Source organism: Triturus cristatus, chromosome 1_2 (assembly GCF_964204655.1).
Source record: "Triturus cristatus chromosome 1_2, aTriCri1.1, whole genome shotgun sequence".
Taxonomy (NCBI): domain Eukaryota; kingdom Metazoa; phylum Chordata; class Amphibia; order Caudata; family Salamandridae; genus Triturus; species Triturus cristatus.
The window spans coordinates 517,399,046-517,422,605 of record NC_140580.1 but is presented as its reverse complement, the minus strand read 5'-3'; the positions used below and the strand labels follow the sequence as shown (position 1 = coordinate 517,422,605).

Below are 23,560 nucleotides of genomic sequence, written 5' to 3'. Positions count from 1 at the left end.
GACACGCTGACATGAGACCAGGGTTTAAGACCAGGAGGGGAAGGCACGCTGTAACAACATCAGGATTGTTAGGCTCCCCGAAATAGTGGAGGGTGAGTCCATGCTTGGGTTCTTGGAGGACTGGATACGGGAAGTTGTGGCCCCAGAGGGTTTGTCCCTATTCTATGCGCTGGAGTGCACCCATAGAGTTCTCGCCCGGCCACACATGCTGGGGGCCCTGCCATGCCCAGTGACAGCCCGGCTGCTACATTTCCGGAGAGAGACTTCCTTTTGCAACAAGCACGAAGATGTGGCCCCTGTGCTGTGGAGAATGCCAAGGTTACCCTTTACCCCAAATTCACCATATAGGTTTAGATCTGAGGGCATCCTTCATTACCGTAATCAAGAGGCTTTTCCTGGCCCATTTGAGGGTGCAGGCAACTGGTGAGAATCACTTCTTCTCTGACCCCACAGCAGCATGGGAGTGGCTGAAACTCTTTGACAAAACAACAGCACAATCCCCTCCCCCACTGTGCCCAAGGATGCAGTGGCCAAAATGGCAGAGGTCCCGCAAATGTGGGGCAGCCCAAACCACCAAGCACGAGGCAGTTGTGGAACAGACTATAGTGGTGGAGGTGGCTGCCTTATAGGGGGCTGGAGATGGATCGTCCCCTCCTGGGTCGCTATCACAGAGGGGGACCACCTCAAGCTCGGTGATACCAGGCCTGAAACAGACGCTGCCGGGAGTGACACCTGATACAGCAGATTACCTCATTTGATCTCCACTTAGACGAACAGGGCTGCTATATGTTTTTGTGGCCTGGATGGTATCGTTTTCAAGGGGCTGTTTTGTTTCTCCTTGTTTAATCTACTCTGTAGATGGTGGGACTAGTGAGGAGCTGTGTGTGGTGCGGAGCCAGCATTGTTCGGTATTCCCTCTTGGATAATACCTGGAAGTACACTTTTTAAGCTGGCAAGTCTCTCTCACCTAAAGAACTTTCTGTAACAGAACTTGTTGGCCCTTATAGTAGGTCATTAGGTTATGGCTGTTGCCTATGTATGTTTTTACAGGATGTATCTATGTCACAGTCCGTGGAGGGTGTTATGTGTATTTAGTTTATCAGTTGATGTTTTTCTGCTGTTTCTTTCTGGGTGTGGTCATGGGGGATGGGACTTTGGGGAGCGATTGGATGGTAGTACTGTGATTGTGCGGCTGGTATTGAGGAGCCATGCATGCATGCCCACACAGATTAATGCAGCAATATCTGACCGCATCCAAGTGATCACCTGTAATGTGCGGGGGCCTAATAAGCTGTCAAAGTGGTATCATGTTCTAGCTTACATAAAACAGATAGGTGCACAAATAGCATTTCTGCAGGAAACCCACATGACTGACAGTCAGTGCAGGGCTCTTTGGAAGAGGTGAAGGGGATAACTTTAATACACCACCTACTCTGCATTTGCGTGGGGCACCCTAATCTGGATTAGATCCAGGATGCCTTTCCAGTAACATAAGGCTATGGAGGGCCCGAGGGGCGTTGTGTATTGTTGATGGTCAGATTGGATGGTAGGGACATAGTACGACTGAATGTGTTTGCAATAAATACTGAGCAACATGCTTTTCTGATCAGCCTGACACCCTTGCTGACAGCCGCGCTGCATTACCTGAAAATAATTGCCTTGGACTTCAATTGTCTGGCGGATCCCCACCTGTATCGGTCATACCCTCCGCTACCTGCATCCCTGACACACAAAATAGCAAGGTCCCTTTGACAGTGGATGGCGCACTGGATGTTAGTGGACTGCTGGCGGGCACGCAATCCGGGAGTACAGGCTTATTCTTCCCACACTGGATTGCATGGATTGGATGTGCGCCTAGATGCAGTCTTTCGTTTTGATGCCATGACTGAGCTAGTAATGCGAAGTACTTAGCGAGGATACATTGATCACAACCCATTACTTTGCACGTACCTATGGTCGCCTCGCAGGGCTGGCGTGCCACCACAGCTTTTAGATCCTACCCTTCTGGAGGATCTGGTGTTTCGCAAGTCACTCGGAGAGGTAATTCGTAATTACTGATTGGAAAATATGGGAGCAATATCCTTGCTCGCGGTGGAATGGGAGGAACTCAAGGTAGTGGTGCGGGGGCATTGTACCTCTAATAAATTGGGTGTGCACACCCACCTGCACAATGACATTCAGCGGCAACAGGGGATATTGGAAGATCTGCCCCTGGACTTGGGAGAGCCAGTCAAACTCAGGTCCAGGTTGCTGGAAGAAAGGGAGAAGGGTTTTGCCTTTGTGGAACGTATGAAACAGTACAATTATAGGGCATGTATTGCGTGGGCACAAGTGGACACGGATAAATTGGGAAGCATGCCGGGGGGGAAACAGCGGGCACACAATACTTCAGATTTGGGATCCCTTGGGTCGGGCCTGCTTTCACAATTAGAGATTAATGGAGTGTTCACCCAGTATTATCGCAAATTGCCTAGGGAGAGTGCGGCCGTTTCGGAGGTGGATATGCTGCAATGTATAGTGGACTCATCCCCCATGGCCCTGAGCCCTAAAATGGCTGAGCGAATAGGCGTTGCCTTTACTGTTCAGGAGGTGAAGTGTGCGATTAAGGAGATGGCAGGGGGCAAGGTTCGTGGGTTAGACTGGCTTCCCAAGAGGTTCTATGCTACATATTCGGTGGCACTTGCCCCAAAACTGATGGAAGTCTACAACAGGATTCTAGTGCAGTGTAGGCTCCCGCCATCACTGTACCATGCAGTGTTAGTATTATTACCCAAGAAAGACAAAGATCCGGGACTAGTGGATTTCTCCTGTCCCCATTTTATCCTTAACATGGTTTACAAAATCCTAAGCAAGATACTGACAAACCGGATTCTGCATCATGTTGGATTGTTGATAAACCTGGACAAGGCGGGGTTTGAAACTACCGGTAGTACTATGCCTAGTATATGCCAATTAATCCAAGTTCTGGACATGCATGAACACTTCCCATAGGTTTCTCTAGTACTATCGGTGGATAGCCAAAAGGCATTTGACTCCCTCCACTGGGATTTCCTGTATGACACCATGTTCGGGATGGGCTTCTGGCTCCAATTTGTCAAGTGGATGCGTCTGTTATACACGGAGGCCTACCCGGTCAAGCAGGGTACCAGACAGGGCTGTTCACTTTCCCTGTTATTATTTGCCTTGGTTGTGGAGCCATTCGGACTGACTGTACGGCAGGGGAAGCATTATAGGGGGTTGCAGATCGTGACGGAATATATATATATATATATCTCGTACTTGGACGATATGCTCTTGTACTTATGAGGGGAGGAGTCTGATCTGGCGGGGGTGCCTACAGCCCTTTCCACGTTTGGGGGGGGGGGGGGGGGGATGTAGGTCCTTTATGTCAGCTGGCATAAATCAAGTGCCTACCTGCTATACCCCGACCGCAAGGAACAATGGAACGCGCGAGCCACACCAGCTCTGCGTTGGGAACAGCCCAACATTGAATATCTGGGTGTGCTGATTTATAGAACTTCAGAACTACGATTCGTGGGGAATTATGGTAAGACTCTGACCGTGCTGCAACACTCGATCACCTCTTGGAATGCCGTCCCCTATCAGTGAGTGGTTGTATAGCGGTCTCGAAAATGGTAATACTGCCACGCTTTCTTTACTTATTAGCGGCTCTGCCTGCGGAGCTTCCCAGGTACTTTTGGGAACTGGATAGCGTTTTACTGACACTATAATGGGGCTCATCCAGGTGTCCAATAGCTCTACGGAAGCTGCTGATTTCTTCGGACGAGGGGGAAATTGCGACCTCTGATTTTGAGCTCTGCTACCTGGCTGCGTGATTGCAATGGGTAGCTAGATGGCGCTACCATCTACGGAACGCTCTGGGTCAAGGAGAGCTTGATCTACCATCCCAGGATCTTCTGATCCATATCTTCCTTAAACCTAGCCCTGCGTCGATGGTACGTAATGGGAACATACTGATTAGAACGGCGAGGCACGTCTGGGACACGGCACTGCAAAAGACAAGCATCAAAGCTCTTTACACTTTGGAACTTCCCTTGCTGACAGCGAAATACTAGCCCACACCAGGGTACTGGGTGGGCCTACACGCGTGGACCAAGGCTGGATCTACTATATTAGGCGACCTATACATGGGGGCGAACTCACCCCCTTCCCGGAACTATGAGAATCCTATAACCTTCCGGCTGGGCGCTTTCTTTTATATGGGGCATTGACTGGCAATGTGCGTGCATGGTAGGGCTCAGGGTCCGCAGTACGTCCGAAACCAAAATACCTTCGGTATTTATTCCTCGTAACCCCGAAGACGAGAGCAGTTACCCTTCTTTATAGGGACCTTTTAAAGGGAGCTCGGGCAGACTTGACTACACTACACCAGCGATGGGTAGCAGACCTATGGCTCTCTTTTGACGAAATGGCCTGGAGAACGACGTTGACCTACATTCCTAAAGTGTTGTGCAATGCTAGGTTTAAATTAATTCAGTTTTATATTTTGCAAGGAGCATATCTTACCCCTCAGCAAATCCACGCTTTCTTCCCTTGGGCATCCTTGACATACCCCCGTTGTGCCTCAGAGGACTTCTACCACATGGTGTGGACTTGCCCGTAATGACCCACTACTGGGACATGCTTCTGTGGGTTATCCATTGGGCTTCGGACAGAGCTTTCGACATTACCCCCCAGCTGTGCCTGCTGGGTCTCCACAAACAGAGCGCTGTGCTCACAAGGTTACAGATCGATTCACAGACCTGGCACTGGTCTTTGCTCGCAGGCAACTCACAGTGCACTGGAAATCAGCTGGGGACACAGATCTGTACATGTGGTGAAAGGAAATGATTAAGTGGACGGACTGAGAGAGAGGGGCGATTCAGAGGGAGGAGGATAGAGGGGGTACGTAGGATACCTATGCTGCCGGCATGGGATGTGGTATTAGTGGCTTGTCCTAAACTAGATCGCCTTGGGAGGATGGTGGTAGAGGAGGGATCTTCTGGGAATCTCATATGAAAAGGGCCACTCCCCCAGAGCAACGTATCGACACAGCGACCCCTGAATTAGGGTAGCCCCTGCCAGTGGGATGCTTTTGGGACTATGAAGGATGTGCATGATGATTCGGATGTATGGGGGCATGCATGATAACATCATATATATTACTGATTGTATAACATTGTTTATTGCCTGCGTCACTTACCACAGTGCCAACTCCACATTATATGTTCCCTTTATCCTGCCTTTAGTACTTTATCTGAATGCTTAGTTGACATGTCACCACACCCACGTTTGTTGTTTGCTACAAGTTAACTTGAAACTCTAAAACAATTCACATTTGGAACAGCACAGTCTGCAGGTCCCATATCTGTTTTGTTTTTCTTTTATCAGCTAGTGCATATACCAGAGCATAAGAAGTTGAATGCTCTCTTAGCTTAGCCATACTTTTTAATAGCTATTCCATTTTCAGATGTGTATTTTCATCACCATTTACCTGGTTTATAATGTATGGTGACAGTTATATCGCTTCATTCTGCTGTTTAAACCGCTCTTGACAGAAGGCCTATTCAAAGATCTCACTCAATGTACTTATTCCCGTAACATTTATTGGATATTTGTGCTATTTAACATACCATTTTTCTTTAATGTTCTTGTTTGTCAAATATTTTATAAAATAAGTTTGCATACACGTTTATTTAGATGTGTATATATATTTATTGTATTTTTAGATCGTCACTATATCACAGAACCAGTTACACTTGTGGTGGGGCAGGTGACACATTTCAGTGTTGAATTTTTCTGGGATTTGGAAAGCAAGTTGAGACCTAAAGAGCCTATGGCTGAAACTGTCACATTTTTGATTGAGCAAGAGGATTCCAAAACAAAAGCGTATACAACCGTTTATACGTAAGTATACTTTGAATGTTTTAAGACTCTTTGTTTGATATTTATATCAAGTTACCCATTTAAAAATGGAAGGTTGGTTACCAAAGTCCTAAAAACATCTTCATATTTTACCATTGACTGCATCGTTTTTTCTTGCGTTCTTATTCCTGCGTTTGCCAGAATGGTTTTATAGTAACATTCATAGAAATAATTGTTTGAATATTTATTACCTCTTATTACGTATCTCCCTAAGAAAAGCCCTGTTATTACTGGTTTTGTTGATTTAGATTGTGGAATTCAGCATAGCTTTTATTAAGGCCTTTAAAGCCATTGCCAGCACTGAAAAGCCCGATTGTTTTCAGGCTATAATCAGAGCAAGTCAAACCCTAAAACTATACCCAGCATTAAACCTCAAAACTCTCTTTCTGTAAAGTTGTTGAATACTGAAAGGGATCAGACACGTGGTTCAAGTAAGCGCCCCTTCATTTCCATCCGTCCAACCCTGCGACCAGCAGCAACTGCCGTTCTCCCCCTCCCGTGTTCCACGCAAGGGAACACCCACGCGCCCTTGCATTCCACCCCTGACTTCCACATGTCCTAACACACCCTCCTTCTTTCACAAAACAAGAAAGAAACAATATATAACAACCAAGGAAAAGCTAAATAAACAAAAGGTGAACATCAGGTGGAACAACAAAACAAGAAAAATACAAATGAAATTTGAATCTGGCAGGAGCGATCTCAGCCCTGGAAGACACCCTGCTCTGCTGCACAAAGCTTGGGTCTGCGCGCCCATGATCTTTAGAAGACACACTCATGCAACGCGCTGGACCGGAGTCCACTGTACACCCAATTTATGGTTCACGTGCGCGGCCTTAGATTTGGGCACCACTGAAACAACACTCTTATTCCATACCTTACCATTCTCCAAAACTACCACACAATCCTTCACCTCTCTCATGCAAACAGGTGCAGAAAAACGAGAAAACCCCTTTCAAATGAAACCAGGTTTTTTAATTCTCACCCAATCACCAACACACACAGGGGATGCTCTGCCACACTCATCTCTGGTGCTGTACTTCTTCAGCACAGCAGCCCTCACGTCCACCACACTTTCCAACTTCCTCTCCTTCACAGATTTCCTGGACATCCAATCTTTGTTCAATTTAGATCCAGCCACTCTTTCTCTCAAAAGGGTAAAAGGAGGAACTCCCATACTGATGTGGGGTGTAGTCCTCAATGCCCACAACATGTCCTTGACCGCTTTCCTCCAATGCAGACCATTAACAAGAGCCAATTGCAACTGATCCTTAATCACCCGGTTCAAACGCTCCACTAGACCATTACTGCGTGGGTGATAAAGGGATGTAAGAACATTTCTGATGCCAGTCTCTGCAGGAAAATTTTTCCATCTCCATGGACACCAATTGTGTCCCATTATCTGTCACCAACTCTTCAGGAAATCCCTCCCTGAAAAACACTTCATTGAAAAACTTGATTACAACTTCAGTATTCACGCTGTCCACAAACTTCAACTCTGGCCCCTTAGACATTTAGCCAACCAATACCAAAACATACTTGGGAGAACAACCCATGACTCCGAAAGGTCCAGCATTGTCGAAAACAAGTTTACGCCAAGGGGTATTTTTGGCAATAGCAGGATCCACCGTAGAAGGGCAAGTCTTATCGCTAAGCACGCACATGCAGCAATCACGAACATAATGCTCAATAGCCCTGTCAAATTCCTGGCCACCAAAAATCTTCCCTTACCCTCTGTTTCATGGCCCGAATCCCCAGATGACCTTCATGGGCTAGGTCGAAAATTATTTTCCGCATGGAGCTAGGGACTATCAACAAGCCACACCTGCGCAAGATACCCCCCTCCATAGACAATTCTTCATCCACACTGCTGTAAGGAAATAATTCTGTGGGCGTATCCTTGCAATTGGGCCAACCAACAGAAATAAAGTTTTATAAGCTCCACATCATCAGAAACTGTACTTAACCATTCTTGCTCTGACAAAGCACCCTTCGCTATATAATTCACAGAAGATATCAAACACACTATCTCCAAATCATCAAAAGGTTACTTCCCTTTAGTAGAATCAATCTGGGGCAACCTGGATAGACAATCTGCTATGAAGTTCATAGCACCAGCCACATATTCAAGTTTTTAGTGAAACTCCTGCAATCAATACTGCCACAATGCGTGGGGTAGCTCTGCCGTCCCCTTTAGTGGTGAAAAGATCAACCTGAGGGCAAAAACATTCCCCCAAAGGAAATTCCTGAAATGTTGCACACCCCACCACAACTCCAGAGCCTCTCTTTCAATTGTGGAATATGTGCTTTCCGCCCCTTGCAATGTGCGTGAGGCAAACGCAATGGTCTCCTCAGAACCGTCATGCCTTCTCTGCATGAGGACGGCGCCGAGACCCACACTGCTTGCATCACCAGACAAAATTGTTACTTTGTTGATGTTTAATGAATTTAGTGGTCGGGCCAACACAATTTCCTTTTTGATACATTCAAAACTATCTTCTCACTTCTCGTGCCACACACACCTGTTGTTCTGCTTTAACATATTGCGCAAGCACATAATTTTATCTAAGAAATTTCCAACAAATTTGGCGTAATACTCTACTAACCCAAGAAAGGAATGCAATTGTTTCTTATTGACTGGTCTGGGAGCATTTTGTATGGCTTCCAGAATTTTCATCTTAGGTTCCACACCTTTGGAAGAAATGTGATGACCCAAATAATAGACACCTTCTTGGAAGAATTTGCACTTATCCCTCCTTAGAGTTAAACCTCTCGATTTCACAATGCCCAGAACCCCTCTCACTCTTGCATCGTGTTCAGATTCAGTCTTCCCATAAATCGGGATGTCATCCTGCAAAGAATACCACCCCCGAAATATTTCCAAATAAATTACCCATCAGGCGTTGAAAAACCAAAAGGCATGCGTATATAGCGGTAGGCTCCTTCGAGCGTGACAAAAGATGCGAGATGTCTGGAATCCTTACTCAACTCAACTTGATGGTATGCTGAGGAAACGTCTAAGGAGGTGAAAAGGTTTGCACCATCCAGCGTTGCCAACATTTCATTAATGTTCGGCAAGGGCTGGCGATCAATCCAAAGGCTGGAGTTGAGGTCACACAAGTCCAGACAAAGTCTCATGGACTTGTCCACCTTGCGCGCCAAAACTATCAGCGCCAACCACTCAGACCCCTCAATAGGTTAAATTATCCCCATGCCACACAACCTTCTTAACACCAACTTCAACTCATTTCGCAAACTTAGTGGTACTTAACGCACTCTATGGGCAATCGCACAAGCAGAATCCTTAAGCATGAGTTTGTGTTGGAAAACCTTCAAGTTGCCTAAACGTTTGCTAAATACTTAGGAATAGTTACGGACCCAAACGTCAGCCATCAAATGCCCAACCATTCCTGTACAGTACGAAGAAGTTGACAAGGATACATTACTGGGTCCCTTCATTCTCTGCTTCATTAGCACCATGTCAGGATGGTTAGGGTCCAAAATTATTCCTAACTCCCCTTACTCATGCCACGCCAACAGATTTGCACCATCTTTCACAACATAGACAGGTCCAGTGGAAGAGTTCTTTTCAAACACGAGACTTCCCTCGAATTTCCCTTAAACATCCACCCTCCTGCTCCCGTAGGAAAAGATCTTTATACTAGATTGTTGTGTCTGCTTGTCCTCCAACTCCCCAAAATCCTTCTGGTTTATAAGCGTAAAAGGAGAACCAGAATCAGCCAAGAAGTTGATCCTCTTGTTGTTCACCACAACCACACAAATTGGAGCATTTGTCTTACGAGATCCCAACAAGGCAGATACACCAAGTTCCACATCAGATTGCACAGATGAGGAGGATAGCATTAACAATACATTGTTCTCTTCATCCGAACTCTCCAAACTGTTCTCAATGGCTTTTACAGTGAGCACGGAGGGTTTCGAAGCTGATGTTGCTTCACACATCCATGCAAGGTGTTCTTTTCTGCCACACTTGAAACAAGACTGATTTAGAGCAAAACAAAACGTTTTCATTCCCTAGATGCGATTTGCTACCGCATCTGAAACACACGAGTTGAGAATTTTTGAATTTTGCCTTACTGGATGGCGTCTCGGAATTGCTTACTTTAGTTGGCATTGTTTCAGAAAATTAACTCAGGCTCCCCTTGGCAGATTTGGAAGTTTTTTTTGCACTCACTAGTTTAACCTCATCAAACTTGGCAGAATCATTCATCTCTTGCATGCACAATTGAGAATGTTCAATGTCCCTGACTTCTGTGACACCAATGACATCCTGCAACTGTCTACATTAGCATCATCTGAGATCATTGATACTTTGCACACATCTCTTGTGAAAATAGTTTCAATCAGCACAAGTTTACATTCATCTCTTGTGATACCAGTGACACGCTTCAATTGTCTGCATTTGCATCTTGTGAGTTCGGTGACACTTTGCACACATCTCCTGTGAAAATAGTGTCAATCTGTACGAATGACATGCTGCAATTGTCTGCATTTGCATCTTGTGAGTTCGGTGACACTTTGCACACATCTCTTGTGAAAATAGTGTCAATCTGTACGAATGACGCTGCAATTGTCTGCATTAGCATCTTGTAAGATCGGTGACAATTTGCACAATTCTCTTGTGGTACTAGTGTCAGTCTGCACGAGTTTCCATCTGTCTCTTGTGACATCAAGGGCACTCTGCACATGTCTGCATTAGCATCTTTTGAAATCCGTGCTACTTTGAGCACATCTGTTGTGATAATTGTGTCGCTCTGCACCTGTTGCGTCTGCCTCTTGTAACATTAATACCTCGCATCACTTTCCTCTTGTGAAATCATTGTTGGTGGGCATCCGTCCTTTGTGGTATCGCGTTCACTGTGCAACTGTTTGTGTGTATTATTAGTCCCGCCCGCCCGCCCCGTCTATTATAACCTAAGTACACACCGCGTCTTTCTGCACCTAAGAAACCCAAACACTATGCACTGGGCTCTAGAGACATTTGTGCCCCTACGCACATGCAGTATGTGTCTCTTGTGACATCAGTGGCACTGTGCACCTGTTCACAACTTTGTCTTGTGATTTGTGTGTCATTTTGCTCCTGTCTCTTGTTCCGTCAGTGTCTCATGTCAGTTCATTTTCACTCTGCACCTGTCTCTTGTGGCATCAGTGTTCATTGTCCGCTGTCTCATCATGCGAGTGTAATCGGTTTCACTCTTGTAACGTCAGCGCTACCTCGAACCTGTGTCGTGTGACATCTTTCACAAGCATTACTATTGAGACAGTCTCAGGTTAAACAGATGCCGCTGCACCCACAAGAGTTATATCTTCAGTTATTGGTTGTGTGCACAGTGAAACACACGTGTCAGTAAGACGAGGCACAGTACATAGAGTTGTTCTACCTAAAGTGAACACCAATATAACTTTTGGCGGGAAGGAGCATGACTGGGGCGCGCGTACTCGTTGTGTCGTAGATCAGCAGAAAACAACATGTTTTCTGATGTAGGCCTTGTGACTGGCTCCGCCCTGCCCTGCCTTCCTCTCGGAGTCCAGTCCATTCTGCACCCACTCAAACCTACATGCCACAGCCCTGTGCGAATCCAAAGCGAAGTGGCGAAGTCCCTCCCGCTGCTGAGGCAATACAGGGCTTTAAGTGGGCCGGGTCTCACCGGTGCTGAGCAGCGGCAGTTTTTTAAGGGGGCCTCGAAACGGGTCACTGTTTTGTGCCCTGGCACAGGAGGTCCGTGTTTTTTCCGGACTGCAGTGACAACCGGCACATCGATGTGCTTGGAGCACTTCTCACTAGTGGAGAAGTTACAGCATGACGTCATGCCAGGTGAGCGTTGTAGGGGAAGGGAAATCCCTTAAAGAGAGTCATTTTCTCCCTAGATTTCCCTTCTCTTTTTGAAACGCAGGAGCAGCAACATTGTCGTGGTGTCACAAGGGCTTTAAGTGGAAGCTTTTTCAATATTATATACAAGCCATAGTTGCTGCTTATTTAACTTATGCAACGAACAACAATTGACAAAGCCAATAGTCCTGACTTGTAGGTATGATGTTACATGTTGTATCATATATCTGGATGCAATGACAGAAGCAGCAAAATACAGGTCAGGCGGCACACTGTGCTAAGCACAGATTTTTAGCTTAGGTGTTTTTAAACCACTCCCTTAATTACATTGGCCACGCCCCTTTGAGAGTCACCCCCCCCCCAGTTTTTTCATCCCACTTAAAGCCTTGGCAATACGCCCTTTCACAGGTCAGTTTGGCGAGTGACTGACTCCCTTCAGTCAGGCCTTTCAGTGTCGAACCCGGCTTGTGACTGACTGTACTCAGTTATCGTGTCCTTTCAGAGGGGAGTCCGGTATGCGACTGACTGACTCTACACCAATCACACCGGCCTCTTAGAGGTGACCCTGACATGCGAGCGACGCAGCTCAAGTCACACGACTTCTGAGAGGTCAGACCGGCCGACCTCTTACTGGCTAGCCTCTATCCAATCACACCAGCATTCAAGAGGTGAGACTGACTGTCCACCAATTACATTGTCCTTTGAGCAGTGCTTAATTTGAGCTGGTTGTTTCCAGTGCAGGGCACCGGCACTTATTATGTTTTCACAAATTAAGCACATCCTTTGAGAGGTACGTTTGATATGGTCCTGGACGACATGTGACTGACTAGCCTCGCCCCAGTCATGTCAGCCTTCAAGAGTGGCGACTGCACGTGACATGTGACTGACTGCAGTTGTAACAGCATTTCAGAGATATGTCTGATGAAAACTTTTACAGGCATAGAGGGTTGGGGGAGGGAGAGTACGGCCAGTGCTGAGTCACATTAAGCTCAGAGAGAGCAACATACCAGTTTTTCCTTCTCACAGGCACATACATTGTTTGTTGTTGCAGAGAGTTTGTGCACCCGAGTACAATGACGGGCCCTGAAGTTACGGAATGTTTGAGGAGTTTCTTTTCAAAGTTGCCCATAAACCAAATTTACTTTAAACTGAAGCATTAAGAAATCGTGGTGTCAAATAAGTGGCTGGCATTAAACAATCTTGGTTGGAGGAAGCTGAGCCTAGCATGGAGCCCAAAATCCCGCTCCCCACCTTCTCAGTACAATAGGGGCACTGGTATGACATCATGTTCAGGGCAGCATTCAGCACGTGTGTCCTAATGCAGCGCTGCCTGGCAGGTTAAGGAGCCCAACTAAGCGCTACATGCCTTACAATAGTAATACTAACAAGCATTGGCCGCGTGGCAGTAAAAGCGAAAGTCATCGCGATCGCTCTGAAAGTGATCGCGATGACGCGCTAGAGTTTTCAAAGTGCTGCTGAAGGCTAGTGGTTCTCGCGTGCACGCTCGCGTGAACGCAAGCGCTAGGCCAGCCAGCAGCACTTTGAAAACTCACCTCCACAATGTCTCTCCGAGCCAGCGCATGCGCTGGGCTCAGCGAGACCTAAAAATGGCCCGCGTGTCACCCGACCAACCGCCCCGGCCCCCAGATCAATCTGCGCCCGTGAAGAGTACTGACAGCATTGTAAACATGCGCCCTACCTAGAGCAACTTTGTGCATGAAGGCTTCACTCGGCGCTGAAAGACCTCACAACAGTACTACGCCGATCCTCTGCTTACAGGAAATTTGCCATCATCCATAGCACAATGACACTCTGGTCACCACAGGACACGACAGGCGGGCCAATACAGGGATGCAGGAAGGGCGGACCAGCTCGTCGCCAGGGAAAGGAAGCTGACACGAGGTTCAAGTAAGCGCTTCTTTATTTCCATTCGTCCAACCCTGCGACCGTTGTCCTCCCCGCTCCCGAATTGCACGCAGGGAACACCCACGTGCCCCTGTATTCCACCCCCGACTTCCACATTTCCCAACAAATACTTTTTTTCCCCATGTATATTTTATTCATTTTCAGCAGAATTTGAAACGCAGTACATGGAAGAATGACATCGTATATAATATATAATTCCCATACCTCAGGGAGTACCAATAAACCATAAGAAAATACAGCATTAATAAAAAGATATAAGCCCAGACAGGAAGGTCGATATTTTGGTTGTATACAATGCAACATAATTATTGACAGGGGTGATTATAAACAGTAAGTGCAACAGGTTAGCTTCCTAATTGCGGGCACTGTAGGTCGGTATCCTCAGGGGCCTCTGCAGGGAAATCGGCACTATACATTTGTGTAGTTACAGGAGGGGGCAGCATTCTGGCAATGTCCTACAGGCTCACTCTGCTCAGAGCGTGTACTTCAAAGGGGGCAATCATCATATTTCTCTTCAATCTTCCCAACATAGTCATCCCAATAATTTCCTTCTCCCATGAGTGTGCCCTGAAGTCTCATCCGTGTATAAACGTCAGCCTCACCTTGAGCGCACGTCAAAAGTGACCCCAGCCATCCCTTAATATCCGGGGATCAGGATCCTTCCAGTGCATTGGTATGTGGAGCTTGAAAAGGATGAATGTCAGGTCCACAAATGTATGATTTGATTTGGGATTTCTAGAGCGTGCAAATGCCCGTAGGCGTCTTAGCGCTAGCGAATCCACCCATCTAAACCTCATTAAAACCAGAAATACCGCAGAGGTTTATAGAGAAAATGAAAACAGCCAGGTTTTTAGATATATGCAATAGCACAGGAAAATCGACGAGCATTTTAATCCAAAGTTGACCGATATTGTAGACAAAGCTGCGTCCGCCCCAAGATGCTTTCTTGATTCTGGGGACGATCACTGATCTTAATGTTGCAGATCATAAAGGTTTTTTCGGAGTATACCAATCAGATTTGTTTTTTAGGTACTCAGGACCGTTTCTATGCAGTGCTTTATGTGCCATGCACAGGGATTTGAAAACAATCATTTTTCTCACAGGAAGCCAATGGAGTTTGGCTAATGTGCGACATGCTGCGTTTTGCAGCATCTGGAGCTTTTTCATTGGTCTCTGTTTAATGCCCCTTTTGAGGGCATTACAGTAATCAATTCTGGATACAATTAAGGAAATGATAACAGAGTTTTGCAGATTATTAGTAATAAAAGATAACATCTTCCTAAGCAGTTTTATTATTAAAAACACAAAGAAGAATGTTTGTTGATTTGTCCATGCAGGTATTTATCCCCTTTTGCCCTTGCTCGGATTCCCAAGATGCCCAGGGTAAGTCGAAGTGTGTGCTCCGTATCTCACCTGTCATCTCTGTGACTTCTCCCCAGACATGGTGAAGAAGTTTGCATTCCCATGTCATATGACAAAAGCCCGCATTTGGGGTTCTGCACCTAGGGCAGTCAGAGAAAGCCCCTGGGTACATGCTTTGTATCCTGTTGGGTGTGAGATATGTTTGGTGTATGCAGTTAATTGGGTGAACCTAAAACATGGGTTCCATGGCAGTTCTTTCACATATCTCATCGCTTGGTCCCATTGCTTATCTGTCAGTTGAGTACATAGCACTGAGTCCCACTGCCCTGGTGCCAACACTAATCCGGCACTTGCCATAGTCTGTAGAGCATTGTATAGATTTGTGATAGCATGTCGTGTGCCCCCATGGGTTAATTAAACATGTAGTATCTGGGATTGATGTGGACTCCCTCCCCCACCCCCCTTCCACTCCCCAGATGTGTAGTGTTCTCTGCATTGGGTGGTATACCAGGGACTGTCCTTATTGTATCTCATACATATCCATAATGTCCTGGAAAGACATGAGGCTTCCCTAGTGATACAGGTCCCCTATATCCCCAGCCATCCAGGGTGTTATATCGAAACAGCTCATCTTAACACGAAGAGCTGGCATCGGCCAAATTGGGACTAGAGGAAGGTAAAGCGCACAGTCTCCCCGGCTCACCACATATTGGTTTCAGCACAAACGGCCCACTCTCCCCTGTTGACACTTAGCTACCAGTTGGAATCATGTGTATGTTGGAATTCCGTTTAGGGTCCTCGCAACTGCCTCCCTCTCCAAGCAAGCACCAGTGTCCAGCCACAACATAGGCCATTGTAATTGTGCCACTGCATAGTACCACTCCACATTGGGTGCACCCTGTTCACCCTCAATCAGTCGTCTCTGCAGCACTGAAAGTGCACTCTCTGTCTACCCGCTCCCGATATAAGCTCAGATAGTACACCTTGTAGTTCATTGAAAAACGTTCTGGAGAGATACAAAGGGAGAGCAGCAAAATAATATAGAAGTCTGGGTAATATCAGCAGTGAGATCCAGGAGGGAAGGGACATACGAATGCCAGTCATTGCCTTACCTATGTTACCATCTTTGAAGTCACCGGAGTTGTGATAGATCTGAACACCTAAGTATTTGAATTTAGTATAACACCACTGCAGATGACAGTCTGAAGGGAGCATTCGCTCCTGTTCCGGTGTCCACGGATAAATATATGATTTGGCTCAATTTACTTTCAAACCTGATCCCTCATTAAATTTGTCTCCCAGTGCCATCAAAGCCGGAAGTGTTGAGGGAGTGTCACGCAAATACACCAACGCATCGTAGGCAAATAAAGACACACTGTGATGTTCTACCTGGGCCTGTATCCCCCATTGCTGAGCCTGTTATCTTAAACCACATGCCAAAGGTTCCATGGCCAGGGCTAATATTAAAGGAGATAGTGGGCGCCCCTGCCTAGTGCCTCTGTGGAGGACATGTATGGTGACTCCTATGCGCACCTTAGCAATTGGGTTGCCGTATAAGGTCTGGATCCAACTCATGAATGTGGGGGCAAAGTCTATATGATCAAGAGAGGCCATCAAATAATCCCACCCTAATGTATCAAAGGTCTTCTTTGTATCCAGTGCCACCGCACTCCACCCCTATTCTGAGCTTGGGTAAGATCTCTTAATTGGAGCAGCTGTTGTATATGTAGGAAGTTGTTGCAGCCTGGTATGAAGCCTGATTGGTCCGCATGTACCAGAGACATCAGTAACAGGAAGCAGCCTATTGGCCATCACTTTACCTGGTACTTTACAGTCTAGGTTTAAGAGGGATAGTGGGCGGTAGGACCGGACGTCCAGGGGATTACGCCCTGGTTTATTTAAGAAGTATCACAATTAACGCGTCCCAACTGTCTGGCCTCGTTAAAGACCTCAAAAAGCTTTTGTGCCAAGGTGGTAATATATGGTGCATGGTATTCGATGAGGAGTCCGTCTGTGCCAGGGGTTTTATTTCTGGCAATCTGCTTGATAGCAAGGTTAATCTCCTCTAATTGTAGAGCTGCCTCCCAACTCCTCCTTGTGAATCAGCGGTAGTTGAGGCAGTGGCAGTCCGTGGAGTTAATGCTGTGTACGCTCGGGTGAGGGGACATTCACCATTGAATACAATGAGCAATAATATTCCATAAAGGCAGTGTTAATATCTGTCTGGGTATTAACCACTATGTCATCCAGTAGACGTATGGTCCCTGTCGGAGTCTCCTGCAAGTCCTCCTTCACCAGCCAGGCTAACAGCCTGCCGATCGGTCCCCTTCTGCGTGCAAGGTGTCCAAGCAGCTCCAATAATCATGTCTCCCTAAGCTTGTCTCTGTATCTTTATATTCTTTATGAAAGTTTCTAAACCGATCCAGTCCTCCAGGTTGGCTAACCCCTTATCTCCCATTCCTTGGTGAGGAGTTTGTCAGTCAGGAACTTGCATACCCCCCATGTCGCTCCCAAGCAATCACCCCTCACTACTACCTTATTGGTCTCTCATTCCACTGCCCTAGATGTTGTTATCTCAGCATTTAACTCAAAGTAAGTCAGGATTTGGGTAGCCACAGCTTGCCTAACGGTGGGCCCAAGACAGCCACCACTTGGAGCCTCCTGATTGGAATCTGAGACCATACTCTCCCCCAGTTGATCAAGAGCAGTAATGGGCAGTGGTCTGAGAGCGTACACGCCAAGTATTCTGCCCCCACCATGCGCCCACCCAAGGACTCACTACAGAGAAAAAGATCTAGTCGTGTGTGGATACCATGTAGTGTTGAGTAGAAAGAGTATTCATCTAGCACGGGATTGAGCAGGTGCCATGTGTCTTAAAGGCTATGGAGGGTCATCCATTCCCGGAAGTGCTGCACCACTTGAGTGCTCACAGCTCCCTGAAGGGGAGAAAATGAGTGGTCGCTGTTCACGTCAGGCACACAGTTAAAATCTCCGCCCCATATCCCAGGCGACGGGGCATCTCGGAGTAGTGTCGGAGTCAGAGTATAAAAGAAGGCCCATTGGCCAAAGTGCAGGGCATATATACCAACCACTGTAAGTGGCAAGCCATCCAGGTGACCTCTAAGATCACTAATCAGCCTTCTGTATCAATCCTGTGGGAGTCCACTACATATGGCACAGCTGGGGCAATCCATACCAGTACTCCCTTCGCATAGGCAGATGATGTGGTGCCATATACTTGTCCCTCCATTTTGCCTGCTCTTTACCTAGTTCACTCAGAGTGAAATGTGTTTTCCTGCAAAATCGCAACATGTATGTGGTGGCACTTGATGTATGCATGTATCTTACATCACTTAGAAGGAGCAGCCATGCCGCGGACATTCTATGCCAACAACTTATTATGGCGAGTAATAGTGCATCTAGGATCACCCATATGTAGTGATATGTAGGTTGACTGACCTGAGTTGTGCACTCGGGCAGCAAGGGCCCACCGCGCACACTTTGTACCAATGAGCCAAGGGTCAAGAAATGCCAACCTAATCATTGTGCACCCCCATATGTATACACAACTGCTTCCATCAAGCATGTATGGCACAATATAAGGAAAGGAGAAAAGAAGGAACAAGGAAAAGAAGGAAAACAAGCGAGTGTCAGCCCAACCTTGCCAGTGGGGCTATGTGTCCCCGGACCATAGCCCCCACGCAAACAACATTATACAAAAGAAAGAAAACTCTCCTTCACACAAATCCCTTCCATTTATGTAGACTTACGGGGCATGGCACAATGGTAATAGCACAGTACTGGCCTAGTAACCCACCATTACGTTCATGTTACAGGGGCCAAATTCAAGTGATAGAGTTCTTATCACTGGGTAGTTAAGGAGACCGACAATTTGTTTGCGGTGAAAACAAAGACTGGCAAATAAGGAAGGAGTTACGGAGGCATCAAATCAAGTCATCCACCAGTCTGGGCATTATAGCTGGTCCCCAAGTTATGGCATCAGAGAACGTCGCCGAACTTATCGTCACTGAGCTGGTGTCTGAGGGGCCCTGTTGGCATAATACTGCAAATTAATTTGCCACAAGAAGCAAGGCTTCCTCCACCGTCTGTGTTTGTTCCCTAGTTACCTTCTCCAGGGTGGATTGATGTGTCATTTTTTGCATCTTCTACAGTGTGATTTGGGTGTCAGCCACTCACCTGTAGGATTCTCAGCTTCAGTAGCTCATACCAGGCCCTCAGCATGTAACCAGGTCCATGTGTCTTTGGGGGTAGAGAAGAACTGGGTAGTACCTCCGTGCACAACTTTCAGTTTGGCCTGTACAACAAGACATACTTCAATGATAGTTCATGTAACGTTTGTTTAACTGCATTGTAGGACTTACGTTATCGCTGTACTTCTGCAGTAAAGTCCGACTATGCTGTGATTCTGACATTTTCATATTCTTTACACACACCGAGAAATGGGGCAATTTGAGGTACATCGCTTTTTTAGAAGAGGTGCATTGATAAGACACACGTTGTAAAAACTGCCCTCACCCACAAAAATTTGTGGCATGCTTCATCATACGGCTGCTGCAACACCTCCCCGCAAGCCAACAACAGAGGTGGAGCAAATGGGAGGGGGAGACAAGACAAACATCAAGAGACAAATTTATATACAGGATTGAAGGAAAGGTGCAGAAAAAACAATGTTAAAACTAACGCAGGGATCTCCTAACTTCCCTTTATTTGAGGATTCCCTGGTTAGATTAAAAAGGCTTTAATCAACCAGTGTATGGTGGTATTCTGGTCTATAATGGACCCACTAACCCTCCACTCTGCAAACTGTCGACATGTTTCAGCCAGAAAATGCGTTGTTCCAGGCTTTCATCTGGACTAAAGAGTAGGGGGCATATGTATCAAGCTAATTTTTACTCGCAAACGCTGCGAATCGCCAAATACAGCGTTTGCGAGTAAAAATTCGCAAAACGGGATGTATTAGGCAAAATCCCATCGCAAAATTAAGGAATTGCTAATTTAGCGATTTCTTAATTTTGCCTAACCATTTAAGAAATCGCACATTGCGATTTCTTAAATGATATGTAAAAAGCACCCAAGTTGTGCGAATTATCCTTAAGAAATCGCAAATTACCACCAACTTCCAGTTGGTGGTAATTTGCGATTTCCTTTCAAAAAGCACTATTTTTAATTTTGCAAAGTGCCACGTGACGCTCATACATGCCCTTAGGGCATGTATGTGCGCCATATGCACACACATGCTCATTTCAGGGGTGCATCAGGGTGTCATCATGACACCCTTGCACCTTTGAAATTATTCTCAAATAGCGATTAGCAAATTGCGAATTCGCTATTTGAGAATTACTTCCCATTCATTCCTATGGGTCTCCTGGCCCATAGAAATGAATGGGCAGGTATTCCTTAATTGCGATTTCGCAATTTGCTAATCGCAATTAAGGAATTTTAAGAAATCGCAAAAAGTTTGCGAATTTTTAAATACATCCCGTTTTGCAATTCTCAAATAGCGATTCCTTAACAATCGCTATTTGAGATTCGCAAATGGTGATGTTGATACATATGCCCCTAGATCCCTAAGAAACTCTCCCTACCTGCTACCTTAAGGAGTAGAGCGTTGTCACAACCTGTGTAAATGCTCAGGTCATGAAGGTTTTGTAACTCCCTCAAAGAGAATATCCTGCAACAAATGAAAAGTTTTACATATAAGCACACAACATATAGCACCAATCAAGGTGTATGGTTCTATAATAAAAACATTTATTAAGTGAAATTTGGGTCTTGTCCCTCTTGGCTACAACTGTGCGAACCGGCTCATGTTAATGGAAATGTAACAACACCGGAGAATAGGCCCAATCGTCCTCTATGAGCGTGGGAACATCGCTCTTAAAGTAAAAAAGACATAGGGACATCGTTACTCAGTGAGCCATCATGAATATGCTCGGTATCTCTTACCGAATTTACATGATGCTTGTGTTCGAACGGGCGGGGGAGTGAGGACGGCTCCCTGTAGTCACTGCATTGGTAAAGATAAAAATGATCATGTAAAGGAAAGTTAATATGCTGTACGATCGGAATATACAGCTGATCACTCGCCATAGTCTGTGCTCAACTACAACATAGTGAACTCACTTGTGTCACTGATTCACATTCTGCCCTGGTGGTTATCTTGGTTAAAAATGGGCAGCATATGCGTTTGGGGCTCCATCGGGCAATTGATCTACTCCCTGGTTCATTGCTCAGAGGGCCCCCGGTTCCCCCACTTACTTCGTCAAGGTGAGCTCGTCATGGACATTTCGTCCTTCCCGGCGCCGCGTAGGTACTGGGAGCAATGCCTTGCATCCCAGTTGTCACCTGCTTTTCGTCTGACCACATGACCGCGGACGCAGTGCGCATGACTCAGAGCCGTCCGAGGTGCTGAAAAAAACTAGACCGCCGACCTATTACCTCCATGTTGGAGTGTAGCGGTCAGCGGCCTTACTGTGAACTGTACTGGCACCTTGTGAGTATAGCCCCTGGGTTTACAGAAATCTTTACAACATTTGGATTAGATTTTTTTGGGGACTAGGTTTGTTCTTTTTATAGGATACACTTGATCAAAACCCTCTATTTCTGAGATGGTAGTCAGGGTGAAGATCGTTTTACGGTCTAATTTGCTGGGTGGTGTGTACTTGGTTCCTGTCTTAGGCATGACTCGCGTTGTTTTTCTGGTGCCTCTCTGGAATTTCACGCATGTTGGTAGTCTGTTTGGGAGAACGTACCTCCCCCCAGGGGGGTGAGAGTGGGATTGTAACTGTCCCGTTTCCTGTCTTGGGAGGTGGGGCAGGGGTTACATAGCAAAGGGAGAAACCTGGTGCGGTTAATAACACCCCAGGGTGTGTGTATAAGAACACTTGGAGGGAAATCATATCCCTAGGGGGGCATGTCATATCTTGGCATGTCACCCTATCATTGACCATGTGGTTTATCACAGTTTGTTAAGGGCGTTCCAAGGTATGTCATCATTCAGATCCATTGTATGGCTGCGCTCTCTATAAATTCATTTATGTTCCCTTATGAACAGGGCATTTTCTATGTTAGTACTGTCCAGAACAAGTCGTTGACCAAGTGCTTGTTTTCTTTGTAGTGCATGGTCAGGCGTGTCGTCGTTTTCTGACATCTGATTGTGGACCTGTGTTCCATAATTCCTATTTTGACTCTGTGTGTCGTCATCCCTATGTACACCAGGCCGCAGGGGCATCTAATCATGTAAATGGCATTGCTGGTGTTACAATTTGTATGCCTACGTTGTTTCCCTATGGTAGGTGAGTTCAATGTCAATGCTTTTTGTGTTGTCGGTCAGATGACACCTATCACCTGATCCGCACCTTGTGTGTCTGGTCACTGGGGGCAGTTCCCACAGATTCTCCCGCCGTTCTGGTTGATTAGGTCTCGCTGGAATAGATCTCGGTCTGGTATGTACCAAAAGGTCCCTTATATTTTGACTTCTTTTGAAGGAGAAGAGTGGTTTCTCCAGACGTAGTCCATTGGAGTTCAGGATCCTCCATTTCCGCGTAATAATACGTTTGATACTGTTGGATGCTGTGTTAAAGGTGGTTACACAGATCGCTTTGTTCGTAGGAGGTTTTAGCACTGTCTCCAAGAGGGCCTCCAGGTTGCAGTTTAGTGCCCTTTTCTGTGCCCGTCTGATGATTCTTTGGGGGTATTTTCTGTTCTGCAGTTTATCTGCTAGACTGTTAGCATCCCCCCTGAAGTTCCCCGTGTGGGAGCAGTTCCTCTGGAGGCGCAAGAATTGGCCCACTGGGAGGTTGTCCCGTAGTGATTTGGGGTGGAAACTGTCAAACAGAAGGAGGCTATTCCTGTCTATTGGTTTATGACACCCGTGTTTGTAGTTTACCCTCCCTCAGGACAATTTCCAGGTCCAAGGAGGGCAGACATTCCATTGTCACTGTTGATGTGAAATGCAGGAGGGGATTTTGGCTGTTGAGCCAGTCTAGAAAATCCGTGATAGACTGGATATCCCCCTCCCAAAATCAAGAGCACGTCATCGATAAATTGCTTCCACTATTTGATATTTCCACTCCAGGCGCTAGTGGGGGTGAAGATGCACTGTTCTTCAAAAGACGCCACATAAAGTCCTGCAATGCTGGGAGAAAACATACTTCCCATAAAAGTACCATGGGTTTGGAGGTAGAAGGTGCCTTGAAATTCAAAAAAGTTCTTCGTAAGTGCAATTTCTGCGAGATGCAGAATAAACGTTCTTGGTGTGCAGAAGGACCACTCTTGGTCAAAAAGAATCTCTTTTACCACTAGTAGTATTTCCCCCTGGGGTATATTTGTGTAGAGAGATTCAATGTCTAATCCCACCAAAATCTCCTTAGTAGGGTCAAATGTGAGATCCTTCAGTAGGTTGAGGACATCTGTAGTGTCTTTTAGGTAGGCTGTCCTACTCTTTTACCAGGTGTTTTAGAAAAAAGTCACAAA

At 46.2% G+C, this 23,560-nt stretch overlaps 1 protein-coding gene across 5 annotated transcripts in view; it reads left to right on the top strand.

Annotated features, from left to right (window-relative positions):
* Positions 1 to 23,560, top strand: part of FANK1 (fibronectin type III and ankyrin repeat domains 1) — a 1,120,241-nt gene that overhangs the window by 157,125 nt on the left and 939,556 nt on the right. For all 5 annotated transcript variants that reach the window (XM_085606240.1, XM_085606238.1, XM_085606242.1 and 2 more), the window contains one exon: positions 5,730 to 5,907. In XM_085606240.1, coding sequence (XP_085462366.1) covers positions 5,730 to 5,907 — 178 coding nt within the window. The remainder of the gene's footprint in view (positions 1 to 5,729; positions 5,908 to 23,560) is intronic.